Here is a 26,314-nt window from a genome sequence, read left to right on the forward strand (position 1 = left end):
GTAGTAATGCAATGTGAACCTTTTGATAAAATACAAATATTTAAGGATGGAATGGCTGTGGAAACTCTCATGTGTTCTTGGAAATGAAACAGCTGGCTCCAACTACTCATCTATCATTGTTGCATACACATTGGTGGCAGCTCATCTCCCATGGAGCACATTTGGACAAGAGTGGTTCCCATAATAAATGTGTAGTACCACTAACATGCACCTGTTACATAATATTCAACCACTTATAAAATCATTAACTCCGATTTGAAAAGAAATGTGTCATGATGTGCACCTTACACACGCCCTTTTCTCTTTGTTTGTCCTCTTTTGGTGTAAGTGTCCTTAATAGGGTCGGTTTAGGGAGCTGTGCATTAGTGACAAGGGATGGAAATATCCACTGGCATCTTTTCAACCCCAATATAATGATCACATTGGACAAAGTGAATGAAATCTCTCTCTCTCTTTCAAGCAAGAGGGTGCAGTAAGCTATGGTTACATTTGCTAATTGATCAGGAGGAGCAAAGTAGACTTTCTGCTCAATTGTCACACTCATGAGGTTGACCCTCAATGAAGACCTATAGGGCAGCCTTGTGGTGTGTAGATCATATATCTAATTATAGATGGGTAGCTGTGAATTACCATGATGTTTTTCAATGACTTCTCAGTGACATCAAATACATGTGACTGAAGCCTGAGTTGCCAATGAAGAGTTGCTCATCATGATGGAGAAAGATATTCCTGTAATTCACTTTTTACCCATCTATAGTGGTGTGTTATGTATGGCCCTCAAAATCCTCTGCCCCTGCTTTCAACTGATACTGAGAGGCATAGGAGTGATAGGGGAGCCACACACAATATGGCCCCTCTGCCCTGTACACCTTTAAAAATAGAGATACATGGACACGTGCAACCCAGACCCACCACTCGCTGTGTCTTCCCTCCCCTCCCATCCAGAAACCGTGCTCCCTGCTTTCCGTGCTGCTCTGACAGGCTCTAGTTATGGGATTAGAGATGGTTAACAGTGAATTACAGGAATGTTTTTCATCAAGGAGATCTGAGCAACATCAAATCGACAACAAAAGTGAAACTGTGGTGATCTCTCATGTCACTCAGAACCCCAAAGTGAAAACATAGCAGTAATTCACTTTTTACCTATCTATAATTTTAGGTTGTGTGGCCCCTAAAGTTGTCTGCCCTTGCTTTTGTTTGCTATGCAGAGGTAGAGGAGTAATGGGAAAGCCATGCATAAAATGGCCTCTCCTTCCTGTTCGAAAATAAAAAACAATAATGCACAGCCTTCTGCCACCCTTTTCCACCACTCCCTGTGCCTTTCCTCCAAAAACCGGCGTTCCCTGCTTTCCAGCGCTGCTCGGACAGACTCTCAGATTCCGAGTCAGAGCGGCCAGGAGTTCCTTTATGACGTAGCAAAAGTAGTTAACAAGTTCTGTTACCCACAATTTAGCTTAAATGACTGGATTTAGAGTCCAGTCATTTAATAATGAGCAACCTATACCAATGAAAGAATTAATCTTTTCTGTTTACTGCTCTGAGATGGCCAATTTCATTGGGTGGAAAGGATAGGCTGTCTCATCTAAAGAGGTACTGGCATTTGAAGGATGGATAGCGAAATGTGCACACACTTACTGCTTCTGTGACATTATTCACATATTGTGAGTTTCTGTAGAAGCGAGACAGTGTTCAGGTGAAAGAAACCTTATTTAAATGCAGTATACATGAATGTATTAACTTTTTAAGTCACAATTGATAGAAAGCTAACTTAAGCTATGTGAACAAAAAAAATTAGCAAACTTTCATCTTTGCGCAGGTTTATGCTTTCTGGCCCATTTATAGTGTCAGTGAATTGTTGTTATAAAATACCCGTTCCTAATAGGTCAGAAGGACACATTTCGCAATATTAATTCGTCCTATATTGTTTGCTGCCGTTATCCTAAAATAATTAGTCTGAGTTGTTTGTTACGATTTATAAATAGCTCCTATCTCATTAGTTGACTCGGTTCTTTTGTACAAGATCCTGTGCTTAAACTGTTTTCTCCTATTAGTAGGATGAACTGCAGTTTTCAGAAGGCACAACATGAATAGGTGCTTCATGGCGCTAAAAGCACCTAGTTATCACTCACCAAATATAATTGCTTTTTTGTCGAAATAAACACTGCTTTGGTAACTTCTAAAATACATAGTTACTTCAAGTCTTTGTAATAGAACATGTCATATTTACAAATGTAACTGTTGTAAATAAAACTTGAAAGCAGCTAGACACCACCTGCTGTTCTTTGTTCAGTGTACTTGCTCAGCGCCATGTTGGAGAATCTTAGCCAAACAAAAAAACGTTCAGTAAATGAGCTTCAGGGCAGCAGTTTCACAGCTCGTGTCAACTGTGAGCTTAACCAACAAATACATTAAGTATGTGGCTGCTGTGAAAACTCATTTGTCGTGTTCCTGCTGCAAACACCTACATGTATCATATATGTCCTATGTTCATGTTTTGGTGGGTTGTCTCAGTCTTTCATTATTTAGAGAAGGTATAAATAGTGCTATGAAACTGGTACCAATAGCATCTTATAGTTAAAGATATAGAAGATAGTTCTTTTTTGGGACCAGTCCTTTGTTAAACAAATATTTACTATTTTTAAGGTTTTAGTAGATCTTCCGAGTTACAATAATCTAACTTCTACATTTATGTACTTTTGCCAAAATGTGTGCTCATGACTTTTTTCATGTCACTTCTTAAGGGCACCTTCATTACAGTTCTTTAATATACTTTATTCCCTGTGAATAAATATATTAATATTAGATCTTTTATATGTAAAGACATTCCAGTCACCCTAAATTAAATATAACTTTCTATAAAGTGTTATAATTCTAAAATGTATGTTTTATATAAACTGTTTTATGAATTAGTGTGTTGTTACGGATTCATGTATTCACATAATACAATCCGTCCACCTGGAGTAAAATTGCACACTGATCTGTTCCCCATTCATGATGTATAAGTAGCCATAACATTTCCTACCTAGAGTGAGAACAAAACTGTTCATATCATAGAGTTGAAAACTTTCAACTTCGTTATGAAACAAGTTTGGAAATATAATATTAATTGTCACGTTCCTTTTATTGACCCCTGTCTCTGAAATTGAATTTACAGAATAGTTTTCGCACGCTAGAACATGAAAAAAGATCTTACCAGAATAAAGATATAGTCATGGCACCAATATCAGATTTTCTGTGGGTCCTATAGATGTTCTCTAATCTGTAGTTAAAGCAGATAGACTCGGAGTTATAATATTTTACTGAGGGAACATTATTAATGTAACTCTTTTGAAAACAAATGTTACCTTACTTTGACCAGGATGCTAAGTGGAATAGCCATACCATTACCACAATTACTATTACTAATATTACAACTACTACAACTACTACTACCAATGCTGCTATCACTACTAATTCTAATAATAATAATCATATTAAAAAGAAGAAAAGGAAAATATGTGGTTATTATTTTCATTAGTTTTCTTATTTTCATTATTTTTATTATTATTAGTACTATTATTATCAGTAGCAGGAGTAGTTGTATTATGAAGAATATGATTAATGTTAATAAAAATAATATTATAAGACTACTTTTGTATAATAATACATATTATATTATTCTTATTATTAAATTAAACATATACAATGACTTATTGTACCAGTATACATTATTTGTATTCATTTTATTCTCATCAAAATCAAAAACATCTTTTAAAACAGATATGCTCACCATGATTTGTTGTATTAGCCCTTTCATAAATATGTTTGAAAAGCAATGGAAACTGTGCTAAACCATGATGTTTCAACATAGCTGGGGGTATCTTGTTTTGAATGCCCTATTGAATGTTGTCTTTGTTGCGTTGTTTGTAAAGATAGGTTCTCAGATTTAGAAAAGATGATTCATTGCACATTGGCTAACAATTCTGTATGTTTTGTGTAGGTATTTTGGAACAGGTACAATGTGTTTTAGGAATTTTTAATCACCTTAAACGACAGTGCATTGAATCAATAAAAGACATATTCCTTCTAAGTACCAAGAACAAAGAAGCAAGGGTTCAATGTGATCCTTCCTGTGAGTAAGTCACCTCCTTAAATGCTTTATCATTGTCCGCATTTCAGGTATGCTGAATAGCAGACAATGCCCAGAATGAATGGATTCATGTTTATTTTTAGCCATTTCAGAACCTTTTGTTCATAAGAGGAGACAAAGAAAAGTGTAATGTCGAGAAAAAAGTGAAGTAGTTTGTTGTTCTACAGAGCAAAAACCGTATTGCTGCAACATTAATAAAGTGAGGTTCCACAGTACTTTAAAGCAATAACTATTGTTATAAGATGGTAAAGGGTGTGAAAGGAATGACAGAGAGGTAAAGTAACAAATACACGAGAAGGGGACGAAAGGAGGTGAAAGGGCCCAAATAGAGGTTAGTCTTGATCTTTTAGTCATTTTGTTTCCCTTTTTTGATCCTGGTAAAGCTTTCTTTATCCGGTGGAATTTTCCACATCACTAGAAAGTCCACATGTAGGTCCACTAAAATAGGGAGAAAGCAAAGAGAAAGAAAAAAAGCATTTGCAATGCAATCGTTCTTGCTTTTGGGGCCTGATGTGTATTTAGCTATGCAACACATTAGCCTGGGTGCTGAAACATCTACTGTTCTTTAACATGGATTGAAAGGAAGCACCAAACTGTGTGACACAGCAGGTATGGGAACACATGGAGAGAAATATTGCCGTTCAGTGGAAAATGGTATAGTCCAAAGCTTTGTTTTTAATTTAAAATAAGGGCCGTTGGTGGTCATATCACTGAAAATACAAGATTTGAAAAAATATTATTGTCTGCGGGTGCTCGTGGAAGTCCATTTCTATAGACTGGAATCTTGAGAATGCTAAAGGGATTTTGGTATTTTAGTGACCTCTGCTGGTCGTTTTCTATCAAGAAAGTTAAATAGAGGCAGTTGCCAGAAAAATTAAAAAAAGAAAGTCTCTCAGCAGAAAGCAATTCTGGTATTTTACTGACCTCTGCTGGTCGTTATCTATCAAGACAGTTAAATAGAGGCAGTTGAACAGAAAATAAAGTCCCTAAGCGGAAGCAGACAAGTCCTAGGGCTGATCTCCAGAGCCCACATGGTACATTCACGTATATACAAGAGGTCTCGAATGCCAAGTATAGCCATTGATAATGAATAATTCTTTATTTGTGTGGTTAATAAAAACCATTACAAAAACAACATATATATGTAAAAATCGAGAGAAAGCGGGCTATTAGCAATTAAAAAAAAAAGAAAAATTAATAAATATATATACACATGTTCATAAAGCTTCCTTTGCCGTCTTTAGTTAAAACAATGAGAATAATAACAGTCTTTTATGCTCCCCAAGCTTTAAGGACCACCCGGGTGTGTGCCACAGTCGGCCTTAGAGGACTTACCCATCAATGCTGTGCAGGTGTAGTAAATATATTTGGCAAAATTGGCCATATGCTTCATATGTCAAATTATAAAGCTGTTGGGTTTCCTCGTTTGCTGTGCGCATGTCCAGTTAGAGGAGAATGGGCTTAAGGTGGATTCGGCGAGCTAGCCACAGGCAGGGCAGCAAAGTAGAATATGAGCCAGAGATTCTCCTTTATAATTGCAGGACGACACTCCGTGATGACCAGCTTTACTTTCACCGCTGGATACAGTTCTTTTGAAGGGAGAGGATGTAGTCTGACTGCAATAATACTATGTAGGGCTAGTCTCTCCACGGGCTGCGTAAGATGTTGTTTAAGGCCGAGTAGTGGTTGAGGTCGATAGCTTTCTTCATGGGTCTTGTACAGCTTAGACTGCTTCCTTGGGTCTGCATTTGGCATTTCCTCTCAAACAGTGTGAAGAGTCAACAGAATACACAATGTGTTGTAACAGACTCTATATCTCCTGGTAGAAGATTACCAACCACTTGCTAGAAAGATGCTGTGAGACTTGCTCTTATGCAAGAGATCATGTCATGTCAATGAAGATGTATACCTAATTCTGGAAAGTGTGTAGGTTATTGGCAAGAAGATTGAAAGAGAATATAAAGGTGGTCCACTTGATCACCATGCATAACTAACATATATGTCTAGCGGGATAAAGTAGACTCCATGCAGACCTTGTGAAAATAACTAATCACGGATATGCTGTTTGAAGGTTTGTAACAGATTTAAGTAGCCAGGTAGCCATGAGCCTTTCCTGGCTGGATTAGATTTGCTTTGCTATTCTTTATTTGTGATTGAATGATTGATAAATGTGTGGTAGTCTTATCAATGATACATGGTCACCCTACCACATGTTCCTTTTAACACAGACCCTCTTCACCGGTGGACTACTATAATTAAAGGCATAATAGTTGTTGTAACTACATAATGTTTGTAAGGTTATAGAATGTGCTGAATATGTGAAGTGCATTACTATAGCTATTGTGCCTCCTTTACCATATTATACAGCCCTCCTGATTTCATCCTTTTTGGGCCCCCTTTTAATGGCTCCTTTGTAATACTGAGTCAGGCAGAAACATGTTTCTGGCCTTCTCAGGGTTATAAGATGTGCAGGTAAATCACACCACTGTCTTTCTTACCTCATTCAGTCACAGAGGTTAATGATGTAAGAGTCTCCCAACTACTGTAATGAGGCCCCTCAGGTAATTGTACCGTTATGTTGTGGTGTTGGACCTGTGTTGATTTCATGGCATTTGATGTTTATGCACAGTAACATCATTGGCTATCTTGGGATTGCAACCTGTATGGTCAAATGGTTTTCTCAGGAGAGTTTCATGCTTGCAGATGCATCTGTAGTAATAGTAATTGCACTGATAGGCTTGGGCTTAATTCATTTGTAAACACAAACCAGGCACATAAATATTGCATTGAGTGTAACGTGCTTGCAACTTAGAAGTGTCTTGTAGACCTGTAAAATATAATTCCAAAATCTAGGCCCATAGTCTGTAAAAGAGCTCTGTAGCTGTGTCTCTACTGACCACCTCCAATTCAACCGTATTGTGCTACGCTCTACTTGTTCATGGTTCCTCCTTTTTTCTTCTTTTGACATGGGAAGTTCCTGGAGGTCATTCATTGCCATGTATCAGTCACGTTTCTCACCTACATCCCTTTGAGGATCTGTTATTTAATTTTATTTGTGATTATTATCAAACTTTCTGAATTGCTTGAACTCACATACACATTGAGGTTTTAGCCACCTAATGATAAAACCTTTCAATGCACGATGGTAATGCAGCTGTTCTCCCTATGGATGGTTCCTGAATCCAGATTGTTCTGCAATTCTTCATTAGCAAGTTCTCTACCATCCACCCTCACCAGCAGCCCTTCAAACAGGATTAGTAGCTTCCGGTCAAAGAGATTTGATTTAGTGGAAAATATGTTCAAAGTAGATTACATTTACCATCTAAATTATGGGCCCGATTCACAAAGGGACTTATGTATAGTAAAGTAACAACTGTAGAGTCTCCATTCTCGGGGAAGAATCTCAGCAATGGGACACTCTCAGCAGGGCACCGTATGGAGAATACACCCTTAGTGTGGAGCCTCCACACTTGTACGTTTACTACACATAAATCCCTTTGTGAATCAGGCCCTATGTACTTTGGTACACATCATATCCTATATATTTATGTCTATTACACTCTTGCAGTGTTAGCGTACCATGAAACTGATTTTGAAGAGTTGCATCCGCTACATGTTTAAAGAATTGAAAAAACAAAGTTGAGAATTAAAGTGCTATCTACAGACAAAGAGTGGGTTGAGTTGAGTGGGGTTGTTAGGAAGAAGGGAGATTTGGGGCTTGATTTAGAGCTATTTGGTAACAGAAAAAACATGATTTTTAAAGGACATGCTGATTAGAGAGAATACAACTGTGGAATTTCCTCTATCACAAGAAAAGTATAGTGCTTGAATTTCCACCAATTAATTCTCCTGATTAAGCATCTTCTCCAAAAACAGTAACAGTTTCGATTACCACACAACTCTGCTGCAAGATCCTAGTAATTATGATGAGTTAGTTGACACAGCATGTACTTAACGTTTGTCTGCACATAATGAAATAAGGAAAATATCCTTGATAAATGTTTGTGGTATTCCTATAGCGCTGTACTGGGTCAAAGACAAACATAAAAAGAATTAGTGACATGAGATGTACCTGGGTTGCTGACTGTTAACGCACAGTGATGGAGTGTTCTTGAAAGAGATGAATCTTCAACTGTTTCCTAAATTAGAGCAGCCTTGGTGTGGTCCTGATGGATACAGGAATGTGGTTCCAGTTCCTGGGTGCACAGGCGGAAAAGGATTGCTGCCTTATTTTTCAATATTACACATCTTACGGAGTTATTACAAGTGGGTCATTGTTTTCCGTCCCCTGTGTAAACCCCTGTTTGCGCAGGGGTCGGAATTATAAGATTGGTTGTATTTAACACATCCAATATTATCAGATGCATTAAACATCTCAACCTTCGTTAACTTTCAGCAGATAAAACCTGCCACAGTGCAAGTGGAGAAAAGTATAAGGTATTTACTGTATCATGTGGATTTTGATGCGTTAAACACCAAAATCAGAATGTTATTCCCCAAAAACTCGTAATAGGCTTTATTTATCCGCCCAATAAATAATGTACAAGGTGTGATAAATAGCACCTCGTCAACGAAGCACTTGATTGTGCCCTTGCAGCATTTTGTCGAGACACACAAGAGATGGTTATCTGCAAGATATGTAGTGGTTTGGGGATTTGGGAAAATATAATATATGCAATCTTTCTGAAGTTAAGTGTTATGATAGAGAAAATATTTCAAAACATGTTGATGATATTGATGAAATCGATTGTCAAATACGGTTGAGATGCGAAAAAACAATTCTTTTTTTATATGCGGGACTCCTGTAATGGCTCTATGTCAAGCCATACGGTCAGTTAAATAAACACTGCACTTTCTCGCTGGTCAAATAGCCTCCTTTTTCATGGAGCATGCAGTCCCTTGTAAATTTAACACAATATTTAGTTAGATCACTTCTAACTAAATACGATCCCATTTGGTCCCATATTAAAAGGAAAAACACGTGAGTTGTATTACATTAATTAAACTTCTTAACTGGACATCTTGAATATCAGCTGTCAAGCCCCTGCTGCAAGCAAACATGATTTCCAGACAGCATTTCATATAGACAAAACATATGCACTAAGAGGCAAAAATCACCTTTTTATCAGAGCAATGCACTTGTGTGGAAGAGTGAAAATGAGCAGATGTTGTTGAGAGACAGAGGAGTGAGGGATGAAGCTTTTGCTATTCTTGCATTACATTGATTTTATACTCTCTCTGATCTGAAACTAGAGTGAAAAAAACATTGGCTGATTCACGTGTTGTATTTTTTTGTTCAAAGAAATGTTATTGATTTTCTTTACAACCCAAAATATATAAAAGACAGGGCAAAGTATTGTAGATACATCAAGTCAAACATGTCGCCATTACTAGAAGCCTACAAGAGGTGGATCAGATGGTACATTACACTCGGAACAATGCAAAGGGGCACTAGTTAGTGAGTGTACAACCTTGGTCTGCAGTAGGCCTTAGTGAACAAGTCATCGAAGAGAAAAATTCACACTTGTTTCTTGGTAGATCCGTGTCAGGTCAATACGCTTGAGTTATGCTTTCCTCTGTAATGGACTGTGAGGAACAAACTGATTGAAGCTGGTAGTCATGAACAATATATTATCCTAGAAGTTGCTGATAATCCTATTTCTAGCATGGGACTAGTTATGAAAGTACAATGCCTGCAGAGAAAGAGCTGAGTATAGGAAAGCAGAGACTGAAGGAGGAAAGGTAAGAAGAGAGAAGCTAGAGCTCTGCATCAAAGGAGTAAGATTAGAAGTGGTATACACTAAAATCAAAAAGGAATCTTCATTTAATCCCAGTGGGAGGTCTCCATAAGCAGTGAGGGCAGTGAGGGCTGTGAGGTGGTATGGTACATGACCATCTGAGCCTAGTAACTCAGGGGAGTTTAAAAACCTTAGGACTAGCATCAAGCGCCTTCCATAGTTTCCTGTGTCTGGGTTTCCAAGTAGAGGTGTTTAAGACAATATTGTCTGCTCCTCTTAAAAAAATAACCATTCTTGCCATTTCTTGAATGTGATTTTTCCAAAGCTCTTTCAATTACACAGGACTATTTTACACGCTAGTGTTAACATTAAGTCAAGCAGAAAGTGGTCCTCCTCCTCCGTCAGATCAGGGTCCAAAAAGCCTGCCAATATATAAGATAGTTCTGTAACTGGGGAGACGTTGAGTGTCTGTGAAATGTATTTGAAAATTTTATTCCAAAAATGTTGTAGCAACCGGCATAGCAGAAGCATGTGAGATAAGTTACCTGTTTGTACGTTTCATTTCCAGCAAAGTGGGGACTGGGTTAGATTTAATTTAAATAGTCATTCTGTGGTCCAATATGACCTGTTTATGATCATAAATTTTGTTTGTGAGAGAGTAGGAGAGATTTTGTGTTTGAAAGGCATTGTATGTATTTGCTTCCAGTCCAGTGTAAGTCTTTTGCTGTTTGGTTCTGCCTCCCATTTTGCCACATTATTCAAATGTTGTTTGCATGGTTCGGGGAGCAGTAATTTGTAAATCCTTGAAACTGTTTGGTCAGCGCTCAATAATTCGGTGAGTCTTGAGGGGAGTGAGGGGGGGTTAAAAATAGACCTAAGTTTTGAGATCTGGACTTTAACTTTCAGAAAATCATAGAACTCTAACTCAGCTAAACCTTTTTAAGTGTGGAGAATGGAATAGGAGAAGTATTATTAATATAGGTCTTTGAGGAAGTTCATCCCTTTGTGCGACCAATCTTTCCAAAATATGATTTCTGTATTTATTTTTGTTGCAGGGTTGTTCCAGATCGCCTGTAGATTTGAGGCACCCATTTTTGTTGTAGAGAGAGTATCCAGCCTTTTTAAGGCTTTTTTGGTATTTATTATGATATATTTAGAGTGTTCCAGTTTATTGGTCTGCATTGTCATAATTGCTTGGAGTAGAATTCCTTTAGTGAGGTGTAGTTCCATATCTACCCATTGTGGTTTGTAGTTAGGGTTATCTATGAACCAAGCAGCACCCTGCTTGCAAAGGTAGGCTGTTTGATAATTTCTGAAATTAGGAAGGCCTACTCCTCCCATGTTTTCCCCCAGCCTCAGTTTACTTGTGGAGATCCTCGCTTTGTTCCCCTTTACTTAGGAAGTTACTCATAGCCTTATCTACCTTATTCATAAAGTTATCCGAGAGCATTATTGGCAACATACTAACAAGATAGTTTATGAGAGGTGTGATCATCATTTTCATTGTTTCTACTCTCCCCAACCACGATAAGATTTTGGTAGACCACCCTTCTAGAAGATCTGTGTTTTTTTTAAAGTGATGGTTTTGTTCAACTCTTGAGTGGCGATGAGATCATTTGCAAATTCTAGACCTACATATTTTATTGCACCAGGTTGCCAAGACAGTCCTGTCTCACCTAAAATCTCCCAGTAGCCACATAAGTTGAGTAGTTTCACTTCGGTCTTGTCCGTATTGAGTGTATAACCTGAGACTTCTGCATATAATTTGATCGACTTCATGAGAGCCGGTATGGCTTTTGCGGCATCCTTGAATACGACTAGTATGTCGTCAGTGTATGCTGCCACTTTGAATGTATTCTTCCCGAAGTCTACGCCTTGGATGTCCTGGTTGGCCCGTATGTGTTAATTTTCTTTAATGGCCATTTTCAGTTCCTCCATCGTGATTAATCCATTAACGGAGTCCCTCTCTTGGTCACTTAGTGTGTTTAATGCTGCCTTATCTAGATATTCTTGTATTTTATGCAGTTTCACTTCAGTATTGGGACTATATAAGGTTTTGTAAAACTCTTTAAATGTGTCTGAATTTTTTTTAGGGTTTGTATGAACAGTTCCTTTTTCATCTCTGATTGGTTTGATCGCGTATCTCTGGGCTTTGAATTTTAGATAAGATGCCAGTGATTTCCCGGCTTTGTTTGCTTCACGCAGGTGAAAACTTTTTTGTATGTTTATCCAGATACCCGCTCTTGTACTAACAATTTTGTTATATTCGTATTTTTAATTCTCAATGTCTGTCAGAGTCCCTGGATCGTTAGTAATGATATGTGTTTTTTCCAGTCTTGAAATATCTTCCTCTAAATTCTGAAGTTCCGAGTTTGCCTCTTTATTCATTTCAGATTTAAGTTTTATAATTACTCCTCTCACAGTCGATTTTAGGGCTTCCGTTCACTTTGTTGCCCACTAAGAGGTTTTTGATGGCCTCTTCAATAATTTTTTTGTGCTCAAGTGAGGCTAACACTTCATCATTGAATCTCCAGAGAAATTCTTTGGTTTGTGAGGATGTGTCTGTGAGCGTCATTGTGATACAGGAATGGTTGGAGACCAGTCTTAGTTCAATGGTTGATTGATCAACCCTGCTTATATCATTCCCGGATACCAGAAAAGTAGTCTATACGTGATTATGAATTATGGGGAAACGAGTAACACGTGTAGTCCCTCTCAGTGGGGTTCTGCAAACTCCATTTATCTAGCATGCTGAATCTTCTGCATAAGTGTGTAAGTGCCTTGTGTGATTTGTTAACTTTGAATTTACATGATAAGTTCCTGTCAAGACAAGAGTCCGAGGGTAGGTTAAAATCTCCTGCGATTATGGAGGGGGCAGAGTCTGCGATTGTGAGAATGTTATTTTCTAGGTCCTCCCAAAACAAGCTGTCGTCGTTTGTTGGGTGTAGATGTTGGAAACAAAGAGGACTGAGTTTTCCCTCTGTATTTTAGCGGTAATCCACCTCGCTTGATTTTCTGTTGAATGTGAAATTAATTCTAGCCTAGATTTCTTTTTTATCATAGTTATTACTACATTTTTCTTCCCCACTGCGCCTGAACAAAGAACTTCTGCATATTGTTTGCTCTTCAGAGAGTCCGCTAATTTATTGTCTATCTTTGTCTCTTGTAGGAGAATGATGTCAGCTCTCTGCTGGTCGATGTAGTCCATGATTTTCCTCCGTTTTACTGGATGATTCAGGCCCTTAACATTTAGAGAGACAATTTTAATCTGCTTAAGTGGAGTGTTCATTTTTGTGTCTGTTGTGCTTGTAGTGAGGTTTGTGGAAGTCTATCGCAGAGAGCAGTGCGGCTGCATGTGATCCCTTTTAAGGCAGCGCAACCTAATAGCTGTTTGACCACCGAGCGGAGGAAGGAAGAAGGTAAAGAGAGAGAGAAACAGAAACAGAAAGGTGAAAAAAGAGAAAAGAGGAGAGAAACAACTAAAAATAACATCCAGAGGGACATGTCCTGTAGAAGCACCTAAGTCCATCAAAACATGTATGAACATCCTCAATATTCCTATCAACAGTCCCATCAACAGGAATCCCCCTCTCCACCTCTCCCCCCCCCTCCTATCCCACCCCCCATATGAGATGCGTAAGACATGGTGATTGCAGGAACATTTTAACTGCTTTCCGGAACAGATGGAAATTATGCTTATCAAAACCCTTTTTACATTTTGTGCGACATTCTGTAGATCTTCTTTAAACATGCAGTAACATAAGAGAAAATCTAAGAAAACAGCTGCGCAACAGAACAACACATTAGGTCATATGGTAGGTGACGCAGTGCAAAAACCCTTAGGAAGTAAGACAGAACTGCACCAATGATGGTCCTGTGGACAGGTAATCTGTTTTCGTGTAGTGAAGAGCGCCCAAACAGTTTTAGTATTATGGGTTGATCTGGAAGTGTATGTAATGTATGTGGTAATGCACAACTAGTGCACAAGGTAAAGCACCAACTAATGCCCAAGGTAGTTCAGCAATACCGTAGGTAAAAAGCGTTGGTATTTATATTTTGCCAGCTAGATTAGTAGCTAGTGCGGTAATATTGATTGTGGTGGTCGGTTAACCTTGTTGTGTTTAAAGGCTATTTGTTGTGTTTGAAGGCTATTTGAAGAAAGCAGTTAGGAAGCTGTCATTTGTTGTTCACTTTGACTATATGAAGATGGAACCATATCATACTTTGAATGTTCTTTTTGCTTTAAGAGGTAAAGCCAATTTGATTGCCTCAGGTGAATAGATGTATATTGGTACCTTTTAGCTTGGGTCAGCTCCTTTTGATGGATGTTAGGGATGAATGGATTAGGGTGCTGGGCTGACTGTGTTTGTGTCAAGTTTGCTTTGTTAACCTGAAAACCGCCCCCACATACTTTGTTACTCAGTCTACGCCTGAAAGTTCTGCGGAGACAACTGTTAAGTAGTTTTACTATTTCTCATTATTGTGGTATTGTCAACCAGGGAATGCTGGCTGCCTTTTTTTGTTTGTGATGTTAAGAAACTGTTGTTTACTGTTATTATTTTTTAAATCAATGTTGTCGGCTTTGAACTGAGTGGAATGCTGATTATGGGTTTTTATGGTTGTATGTTTTATGCCAAATAAAAACTATTTACAATGGAACAGAATGGAATTTAACTAGTTAGAATTATACATTTTTAAGAACCCAACAGGTTCAATGTGAGTTGTGGGCTTTCTGCACAGTATTTTCCCTCCTGAAATTACAAATAATGGGGTCATGGGTAACTGGTGGGGGCAGAAGTATTCTTGACAGCAGTATGTTAGGAAATAATATGCCTAAAAGTAGCTTCTGCGCCTATTCCTACATGTTTTTGCCTCTTATTTCATTGAGAGACTTAACTTCACCTGATGCAGCAATACTCTCAATACAAACATATATATGGGATCTCAAACCCCCCCTGGGATTACTCTACACTTATACTGAAGGTCTATGTGTTGTCTGGTTTAGGCATCTTAGTAGAGAGGAAGACATGAATCTCAAGTCGCCTGAGTTCTGAATTTGAGTTTTGGCATTTTTTTTAGTTGGTTGATGGACTGCAGTTTAAAACGTAAAATAGTTTAAGAGTGCTACTTTATCAGCCCGGAAAATTGTCCTCAATTTGCACTACCATTGATTTGTCCAATGTATAACAATCATCCATCGTTTGGTTATCTCACTTTGATTGTTTAGTAAATAAATCATGCTGCTATGGGCCTTGGCCAGTGACATTTCTTCTTTAATTAATCTCAAGGATATTTACACATTTTTTCAGTGGCAATTAAAGAGAGCCAAGAACAATACACTATATTTGTCCACTCTTCCTCACCCAGTGGTGCTAAAAAAACAAGAAAGTTATATAAAGCATAAAATTTGTTGGTACTACTGTAGAGGTGTGGATGTCTTGTAGGGTACTGTAGCAGATCTACCTCTGTTGATATCTTCATCATAGTATCTCCGTAGCAACTTATGGGAACCACCTGAATGTTCCAACCTCACCAGCGATTGTCCTACGTAAGCAATCAAAGAGTGTCACTACTTTAGTACCATCATAATTTAGTTTTCTTTGTTTCCTATGTGGTTGTACCTCAAAACTCCTTCATTGCATGACAAACTTGATTACTTAACTCAAAGGAGAACCTCAACTGCTTAACTCATCTCTATTATCTTTTTCCTTCAGGATGTGTGTTCCGGTACAATGGGATATCGTTTGTCTACCTCATCTACCTTTTGCTCGTTCCTCTATTTTCAGAACCAACAAAAACAACAATGCAAGGTACAATTGTATTCTTGTTCTCTTAATTAATGTTTAGACTTCATACAGGTTGTGTATTTGCCTCAAGTGTTAGGTTGAAATGCTGTTTACCGTTTGATGCAATACGTAGACAGTATAACCGTAGAAGGCGTAGTTGTAGTTTGGAATCTGATATCCAACAATAATTTTTTTAATTGCCTGGTCAGATTATGATACTATTTCAAACCACTTGGTTTAGGTAATCAAAAATTGTAGCAGTCTTTTATTAAGGTGCCAATACTTGACTTCTTTGTCATTAAGCATTACATCCTACACTTATTTGGCCAAATATAAACAGATGTGTGTATCACCTACATTATTGGGTTTGTTCCAACATTGCCATGGCAAACTATGGTAGAATATTTATGCATGAATGTGGCCCTTGTAACAGGAACACTGCAACCATTTTCAGCTCTTGACTCATGCCAGCCTATGCTGAGGCTGTGGATATTGAAAGACCCTGAGGTTAAGAGGACAGTTGTTTTTCATGACATTTTGAAAGGGATCTGTGTGGAGGCAGCAAGTTGAGCATATACTGCACATGTATTGTATGGCACCCATTTTTTGCATATTTTGTTCTCTTCACATACACAAACGGCAAGGGTAATTTTCATCATACTTTATAGAATGGATGTAAATAGAGCTCCACAGTAAATAGCTGAACTTGAATTGTTACAAATAATTTTTTCCAGACCATTGGCTCCCTCAGCCTGACTTTTTTTTCACCAAATGAATAACCACTTTTGTTCACTGAGCATGAACAATAAAATGTGTAATTTCAAAATAAGTACTATATTTCCTGATATCGAAGAATAAACTGTGCTTTTATAGTTTTATAGTCTTAGCAAAACCTTTAAGCCGGATATTCTCAATCCACTCCTTTAATAAACATGATTTCAAGACCCCGACCTCAAGTAGGAAAAAAAACGACTTCTCCCCCATCATCTAGCATTTTTCCTTGTGCTAATTTATAAGGTATATCCATGCCATTATTTCCTCATATTAAAACCCACTAGTTCTCTTTTCCTTTTTTTAGTTATGTTGCTCAAGGCAGCGTGCGTTGCTCAGGGCAGTCTTAGCACAAGATGCATATGAAACCAAACCAAACCAAACCATTACTGTGAGCAGTGATGGTCAAACTAGTAATGGGGAACAACAGATATAGAGCTTCATAAACAATAATGATCATAAGAGGAAGGAGAAGTTAATGGCATAATTTTGTAAGTTGTCAGTCAGTGCCATTTTCTAGATCCAAGGGAAAAGAAATGAGATAATTAATTGTACGGTTCTCCCGAAGGTGAGGCTGGTCAAGTGTCCACTAGAGTACATGAAGGTGACTGATCAAGGATGTCCGGGAACACGCTGATCCACTGCGACACTCCAACTCATACTCTTGTAGTGTATTAGCCTCCGTTGGGTGTACGCCTTGCCAACACTATTATGCCAACAAAAGATGGCTGACAGGTTTAACAAAGAGCTTTTCTAGCATCTCAGAGGCCTTTTCTGGCAGACATATTTGCCCTTTATATCATTTACACCTCTTTTCAATTTAATTGGCATTCTGAGTAATGAGTTCTAAAGTGTTCCAAATGTCTTTAACCACTCGAAAATGTTGCCTCTCAAATTACACTGTGGGCTTGTGCTTGAAATCTGTATTATGTTCTTTAGCAATATGATTAGTGTACAGTATGTGTTGTATATTATAAGCCCTTCTGACATTTATTACTTTTGTCAGACATATTGGCAGCTGAGGTTCCTGCAAACCCTTGGAAATAGGATTGACAGCATGGTCTTAACTCACCCGCTTAGTTTTATATATTTAAGACCATATGTATAAAGTGCAACTACATCACTCATACAAATTTCAGGTTAATCCATTCTAGCCATGTGTGTAAATTTATAATATCAATGTATGCCAACAATAACCTCAGTTCAGAGAAAATATTGAGAGTTGCCAGGCAATTACACCTGGGATCGAAAACAGCACATATAAATGTTTTAGTACTTAGGTTAAAGTTGTTGTAGATTGCATTCCCAAATACTTCATCTCACTTTATAATTTGTCGCTGAATTACACTTTACACTTAACTGCCACTGGAAACTAAAAATGTGTTTTACTTATGAGCATCTAAAACATAGAAGAAGCAAACTGTAATGACTATGGGATAGTGGGAAAAATTGCTAAATGTATTAATCACAGGCATTCTCCTAATATTTGTGTAGACTGTGGGTTTTAGGTGTTTTGAAGCATATGCATGGAAAGCTGCGAAATTTGCCACACAGACAATCTACAGGAGTACGATTTATGAATATTAATATTTGCACATGTAAGTTTGTTTTCTGCTTTTTCCATATGAAGATTCTTTTTTTTCCACACGGAAAAACCCTTTCCTTTGCAAAATATGGAGTTGTTTGTGTGTTTTCACACCCAGATTATGCACTTATTCAATTTTCTGTCACTAAACTTGAGGTTACAAATTGTGTATGAAACCCAGCTGAAAAGCTTTATGAACTGGTGCTTATATACAACTGTTTGGGTGTTTACTACTTTCCCACCAAACAACTGGAAACATTCTTGTTTCCTTTCATAACTTTATGTCTGCAGAGAGTTTGCTGTACCTATAGACTTTTAACAATCATCTGTTGCCTTTGCTGGTGACAATATCCCTAGATCCTGGTGTCATAGATCAAAATATCAAGGTTAATCAAGTGAAAAAAATGGACACTAGTTACAATTCTAGACCATTGGTTAGAAAAACTATGGTATCCTCAAAAGACCCAATGTGAACAGGTGTTGCGGTATATATCGATTCATCCGCCCCTACATTGTGGTTAGTTGGCAGTTATCATTGGATACCATAGAGAGTGTGGGTGCCTGCCTCATCCAGAGGCTCCTCTGGTCTAGGTTGCAGTGTCCAGAGATGAAAGAATTAGTGCAAAGATAAGGTCCAAAAAAGCTGTTAAAAATAAGGTCTACACCAATAATGATTTTAATGGAATGGTGGGGAACTTATAGTAAAAACAAGTGGGTACTTGCAGGCAGGCACCCACACTCTCTATGGTATCCAATGATAACTGCCAACTAACCACAATGTAGGGGCGGATGAATCGATATATACCGCAACACCTGTTCACATTGGGTCTTTTGAGGATACCATAGTTTTTCTAACCAATGGTCTAGAATTGTAACTAGTGTCCATTTTTTTCACTTGATTAACCTTGACATTATTTGGGGAAATAAATGGACATGTATTCCTCCTCCCCCTTTTGATTACCCCTATAGATCAAAATATGACATTTATGTTTGCTGATTGCTCATTGAGTGCAGCAATGTTGCTGTTGGATGTGCAAAGTACTGTGAATCAGGCGTGTAATGTCAAGCTATTATACTACTTTCTAATAAATTATTGAGACATCTCCAACCACATATCAATGCGCAATTGCGCAAAAGACAAATCTATGACCTCCAGAAGCACAAGTGCCAAAGGTTCATTCTTAGGTGCATTTTTTAAAAAGAAGCTTGTGCCAGTGATTTTAAAGTTATGTCTGACATGTGAGAATTACGTTGGGTCTTATTTAGAGTTTGCCTGGCATGGTAGTCCACCACATCTGTATTAGAGTACCCTATATGCCGGTCTCTCAGTCCTCCCACTTTATTTAGAGTCTGGTGAACCATCATGCTTCTGCCAGTGGAGTCTTCTGTGGCTCCAAGGGCAGAAACCTTAGACTGACAACCCCATGGACATCAGGCCCCCATATCCTGGAAGAAAACTCCCAGGGTGCCTAGGTCATTAATTATTTTTTTTTTATAAATTAGTTGTTCAAAACAAACTCCCACTTTAGGAATTTGTTTTAAAAAAAAATCTGAGCACCTGCATTAAACAGGGCAGCCACTCTGCAATGGTCAGTGTATTCAGAGGAGCCGCTGTTGTAGTGACTACTCTCTGTCAAGGTACTGAGATCTTCACCAGATAGATGGAGATCTCTAAATATGGCAGACATTCATCACCAGGGTGGGAGAGTTTATGACCTAAGTCACCATGGCAGAATGGCAGGCTGCCTGCAAAACCTTAAATAGGCCCGCATGTCAACAACCCTTACTTTAATACTCAACTTCCACTTTGGAATTTAATGCTTTCCCAGTCTATGCACACAGAAACTCAAAATAAGGTATGTAGATTTTTGTAAATTAGCTAACAACTGAGGGTGTGAGTAACTGAGTAAATTTAAAGTTGAAAAATGTAAATTGGGAAAATTCCATAGTAAACCATTTTAAGTTATCAATAACTACTTAATGGAAACGGCCCTGACCTGTAAGACAACTAAATGGGGGCATGAGCGGAATTTAAAAAACGGTGTTGCAAGGAGTTTTGTGAAGGATGTATGGATTGATGGGAACAGATGATGGACCTGCAGATGATTTCTAAAACAGACCTCAGATACATGACCTGGATTTCTGCATCCCCTTTGATGATGAATTTCAAGCCCTGAGATTTTAGGAATCCAGAGATTGCTAATTAAACAAATGACCCCAAAATACCCGCTATATGTAGAGTTATGAGACAGAATCACTTTACTAATCAGACACAAATTGTAGCCAATTATTTTGATTAGCAATAAAACATTCAAGATGTTTGCGATCCCATTGGCTGATGCAATTGATTGATTCTAGTAAATAGGTCAGGAGAAGCAAGAGTAACCTCTGTATTTAGTCTCTTGGAATACCTCTTTACAAAGTTCTGCTAAGTAAAACCTTGAGCTATCCAAAGAGCTCACTGTCATGTCTGTGTAGAACCTAAGGATTCTAGGGGGAACTTCTCCTTGACAATTGAAATATCTCTATGATAATATTTCTCTGAGGAATGAATAGTGGTACGTGTTAAAAGGAAATTTCAGTTTAAACCTTGTTTTACTCTAGGGATTAATTATCTGTATTTTTTGTGAAAATGTTGGGAAAGTCACTTGATTCCATGATTTGAGATGCTGGCCCTTTTTAATTCAAGACATGTTTTCTATTTTTTGGAATTGAAATCCGTTAGGTCATTTTGATGGACGATCTGAGAAATCTAAGGCTACTTAGGACAAACATCAGTTTTAAGGACATGCAGTTAAACTCATCGGTCATGTACATATGTCAATTAAAGGGTTAAATTGTGCTCAGTGCAATTAGTTATGGATATACTTGGAAATCCCAGATAAAATGTGAGCTTCTGGCTGTGCACTGTGGAGTGGTGTGGCTCACTGGTTAGAGGCGGCATACCCGGAAGCAGAGGACGGCCCGGGACCAGGGTTCAATTCCCGACGCGGCAGGGTCGTGAACCAGGGTCAACAGTCTTGATAATTCTCGCCTTGGTGCCTATTCTAACCAGGGATTACACTCAGCAACTCTGGGCATTAGCTTGCCTCATCTCCACAACAGCCCCCCACAAACGCTGGGGATGCCTGGTTTCACCTTGGAGATACCCAGGAGGGAACATCTCACAGGGAAAGCCAGGACGGGTTCCCCAGCGGTCTATAGCGCCAGGACGCCTCCGGGTAGCAGTGCACTTTACAAGACACACACATTTACATTTACATTTAATGTTAAAAACACAGAGCCATTCTTCAACCCCACTCAACTGTTGCTGAGAAATAGGGCTAGAAAGCAAAGTGCAGTTAAAAGATCCCATATCAGCAGTAATGTGATGAGTCATTCCTGCGGGATAGGAGAACCTCATTTCAGACATGAATGGCTGTCCCTGACTGATATATAATGAAGACTCGTGGCTTGAAATAGTCAAGGGGATTTTGGAAATTCAAGTGAATATGTACCTGCTCTGCAGTGGACAGGTTTGCCATATCCCTAACATGAGGCTATTAGAGATGTCGCTAAAGATGACCATGATATCTAGGCACAGTAAGGTGCCATGGCTTCTAATTTTTTACATGTGCGTGTAACAGCTTACAAGTCCAAGTTCTATTTGATAATAATTGCATTTATATTGGCCCTTAATACCCCTGGGAAGGTGTCAAAGTGCAATATGGATAGTAGCTCACTAGTCCATGAGAACACCATAGATTGAAAAGTGCTTATCAGGTGATTTTTTATGGGTAGTGCTTGCTGTTGTGCATGAGGACAACAGTTGTGCTCATATTATGTTTGTCTTCACGCTTATGCATGGTGTGAATTCAAGAAGGAATGATTGCTAGGATGCTTAAGCATTTATTGCTAATGTATAGATGGGCAGCAAATGTGTGTGTAAAGGGTTTTGATGTCATGAATGTAAGCATAAACTTCTCAAAGTGTGCAACTACAACTACATACCTGAGCCAACAGAGAGGGATAGGAGAAAGGTGCATAAGACATAGAGCAACCAATAAGAATAGACATTACAGCAGTAGTAGAAGGGAATGCTTTGATAGGTCCACATTATTGTGGAAAGGACAGACAGTAGAGCTGTGTAGGCAGGTATGTGCCTGATATGTCTGTCCAGGTGTGGCTGGAATGCCCTATAAGTATGGGCAATAAACAACCAGTGCTATTGTGTGCTCTCAGATACTACAAGGAGCAGCTAATGATTGCCCATTATGCAACAAGTCATGGGACAAATGTTGATTTCTCCACAAAGGGAATGCAATATGACCAGCACATAGGAATGGACATTATTCAATCAGCAATAGCATATGATCCAAGGGCTCCAACCAGGGGAATCATAGAAGCACAACACATGAATGGGCATTATGTAACCAGCCAAGGTATATGATGTAATCGGTCACTGTAGAGTGACTGATATACAGCCATTTTATGAGCAGCCACAGTACGTGCTCTGGGAGCTACACCAAGGCAAAACAATTAGCATCTTATGGGAAGGGATATTACAAAACATCCCCTATTCTAAGCTCTCATAATTATGTCACATTCAAGCAGCATATGAGCAACCCACAGAAATGCTCATTATAGATCCATCTAAGGTAATTACTTTGACATTTCCCTTTAAGCAACAGGGAGAAATTGATAGGTTTGGACATAAAACAGAGTGGCACAGGACCTCCCATGTGGGATGTGCCATACGAGAGACTGACTACTATTTGTTTAACTAGGATGTTGCCATTCATCAACATGAATTAGTGCTGCACATTGCCAGGTGAATGCCAAAGTCTCTTTGTTGTATTTAGATCCCTTTTTATCCAATGCCACACCTCTGTCCCATGGCGTTTAACACATTCCTTGCTGTGCTGTGCTGAGAATCTCTAGATGCTTTTGTTCTTTTAGAACCATCATGCCCCCTGGTGTTAAGAACGTTCCCAACTGTGGTCTTTTGAATTTCCAAATGCCTTAACTGTGTTACCAACACTCACCCTCTCCAGTGATTAGAATGTTCATGTCTCTTTCATGGTTTAGAAATCCCAGATAACAGACACATCAGTATTTGAAATAAAAATTGTGGCTAAAACTTTCTGTTCTTGCTCCCCAGCATCACTGATTTGCCCTTCCACTGCCCCTAACCATCAGCCCACCTTACTGAGCCACTGCTGTGCTTCTTACTGACCTTCATCAGGAAGGGCAGCCTACCCTACAGATGTCTATGCAGGCTCTGTACACTGACCCCAAACATGCTCAGTATGTACAGTGCTGCCTCTGTCCCCCTTCACCAGCTCATGTTACTCCACCCTCTCCCTATTTATCTCCCATTCAAGGTACATTAGACCTAGACATATTTCAGTCTTAAAGAGAGATAGAGTGGCGGAGATATGTAGATGTTCTACTTAACTATGGTAGCTTCTATAAATGCCTCTGAAGCACTGAGTAAAAGAAAAGTCTAGTAGATTTTGGATCACATTTCAGTCTGTCAAAGTTGGAAAATCAATAGAAAGAATATCTTGGCGTATCAGTAGATTGCACAGGTCAGTTTGAAATCTTCACTTTTTTTAGCCACTTTAGCAGCAATCAATTTTAACACATATATTTCTTAACAAAGCAATGTCTGGTTCTTAAATTCATTGTGGATCTTCCGTGATCTTACAACTTCTCATAGTTTATTTGAAATCTCAATTTCAAGCCAAACAAGATGGAGCACCTCGTGTCAGGGCAAAGTGGCAGGGATGGGGAAGGAAAAGGACATGACGAAAATACAAAAACAAACAAAAACGTAACTGCCACCCGCCGCATCACCACTCTTCTTCTCTTCTCTGGCTTCACTGCAGCACATGATCTCAGACTGTCCTATGGCCAATCCAAATGCTGCTCTCTTGCTGCTGTCAGCATGACAGCAGCAGCAGGATTAACCTGAGCATCCTGGATTTGTGCTCCCAGAGTGTGGGAGCCTGTGCTTGCTGTGTCCAACTTGGCAACGCGGCTCGGGTTGGAGACATCTCATTGTGCATGTTGGTTTGGCCGTCCTAAGACAGCCGGCCAAACCGACTTGCGCACTGACAGCAGTGTTAGCCACCCCACCTCCATGACTGTGATCACATGGCCCCACCCTTAAGACTCGGCACTTAGAACTTAAACAACAAAACTATTCTTTCATTTTTCAAGTCTTGAGGCTGCTGGCGGGGGGAGGGGATGCGCATCCTCCATAGCGGAAGAGCTGCCGCTGCAAACAAGTTGTGACAATATCCCACCTGAGAGAAGCCTACGGGAAGAATAGACATTAATGCACTGCAGGGTTAGTGCCATAAGGCTGGTACAACCACAATGGGCTGCTCTGTTGGGAATCACTTTGTACACTCAGAAAAGACGTAGAGACAAAGAAAGCAGAGAGAAAAAAAAAGTGAGGAATGAGATTTTTTCTAGTGCCTATTTGGACAGAAGCCATCTTTAAACTTGCAAGGTCTGTTTCCTACTTAAATGATATTCACAGTTAAGTAAGATTAAATATAACATTATATTCAATGTAGGTGATCACAAACCATTCATAAAAGCTACTCATTCTGATATTCATGATTGTTATTGCTAGAACTATGCACATTCTATCACTGAACATTAACTTTTGTTACAAAAAAATAAATAGGAGGGGTCAGTTTCCTCAGGCTGTTTGTAGGACAATTGACATTACCCATGGGAGCATGGGTAATGTCTGCTGTAATCCAAAACTGAATTAATGCTGCATCGAACTAAATCCTGCACAAAGAGGATAACGGGGATACATCTTCAAGACGATATTGTGGGGGACACAAATTTATGTTCTCTGCACTATTTGTGTTTAAGGGTGCCCATAATGAGCACCTGATCTGACGTTGGTGGGGTCCATTGGAATTTGGGTCTCCTCAATCTTTGACAAAAAGGAAAAACAAGAGGATGGAACAGATGCACAGATGGTTGGTGACTGCTTATAAATGTAAGAATAACTGATGGACTTTGGAACCATGCAAGCAACCTTCACTTGACTGGCATTTACACAAGATATTTGTGTGCACTTAAAAGAGGGACCTCCAAACACCGGAAACCCATTTTTATACTGAAGGAAACACTAGCAGCCCAAAGATGTTGCCATGACTTCATGTAATTTACTCTTGTAGTAGTGCTGGAATTCTCCTGTATTCTAAAAGTCGAAAATGCACCTCGCTATTCCTGGAATTTAGGAGCAAAACAGGAGTACTCCCAGAGTAGTCACAACAAAACATTTGTAAATCGGACCCTCTAAGTAGCTGTTCATGCACGTCACAGTGTCAAAATAAATGGGCACATTTGGGAATCTTCAAATTGGATGGCCCATATCTATAAACACAGCAGTCTAACTTTTGTGAATTGCTGACGGGTGTAAATTGCCCTTTTTTTGGCTATCAACATTCGGTTGTGCCAGCAATGACCTTGTGCATCAGGTCCCATTGTGTTTTTCCCCACATACATTTTGCCAGGTTATACCTGCCAAAATGTGTGCTGAGAAAAACCGGATGATCCGCACAACTTATTAGAATTCAAATATTATACAATTTCAAGTTTCTCGCAAAAGTGACTGTGGTGTATAGCAGTTTGTTTTGAAAGTTTTGAGCTATCTTCGATACTGAATTGAATTATTTGATGGCCTTCATTCTATGAAATAGGCATGTACAAAGTATGAACAAGCAAATGTGGCTTATGAGTGTTCTGATTTGAGTGTTTTTCTCAAAGCCACATCTTAATATTAAGTCATCCATCATCCGCAACTGTTAATCACTGGTCTTGATTGCATAGAGTATATTTTGTTTTTCTTAATATTCCTGAGAGGTCATTGGCACTTCACAGGATGGTATGTTTTGAAAAAGAAAGCTTTGCTGGTAGCTAATTATATTACTAAAAGGCTCTGGTTTAGAAGCACAGCAGTTCTATTAGTCTTTTACTCAGTGACAGAATCACATAAACACGTGTCCAACAAGTTTTAACAAGCAGGCTGGCAAGGTTGCACTAGTACAAAGTCAATGAGAACTAGCTCCCTTGACATACCGCAGCCTATTCCACCACAGTTTTTAATCTACCAACCCCTAGAATGGGTGTCTTTTATGGTGCATGAAGCTGTGCTGGCTGCAGTATCATGCCTACAGTGGCAAAACTACCACGTGCCCTTATTAGCAAAACTAATAAAAAGTTTGAAGATGCAGAAAATGGTGATATGGTCAGTGTCTAAGAGCCACAGATGGATCCCATACTTTTCCAGAGT

General features: G+C 38.8%; 1 protein-coding gene across 1 annotated transcript in view; it reads left to right on the forward strand.

The window, feature by feature from the left end:
- The window catches only part of PIEZO2 (piezo type mechanosensitive ion channel component 2), a 1,150,823-nt gene that overhangs the window by 204,635 nt on the left and 919,874 nt on the right, over nucleotides 1–26,314 (forward strand). The window contains exon 2 of the mRNA XM_086964934.1: nucleotides 15,582–15,677. Within this exon, the coding sequence (XP_086821060.1) occupies nucleotides 15,582–15,677 (96 nt within the window). The remainder of the gene's footprint in view (nucleotides 1–15,581; nucleotides 15,678–26,314) is intronic.

The sequence above is a fragment of the Lissotriton vulgaris genome, chromosome 4_1, assembly GCF_964263255.1.
Source record: "Lissotriton vulgaris chromosome 4_1, aLisVul1.2, whole genome shotgun sequence".
Taxonomy (NCBI): domain Eukaryota; kingdom Metazoa; phylum Chordata; class Amphibia; order Caudata; family Salamandridae; genus Lissotriton; species Lissotriton vulgaris.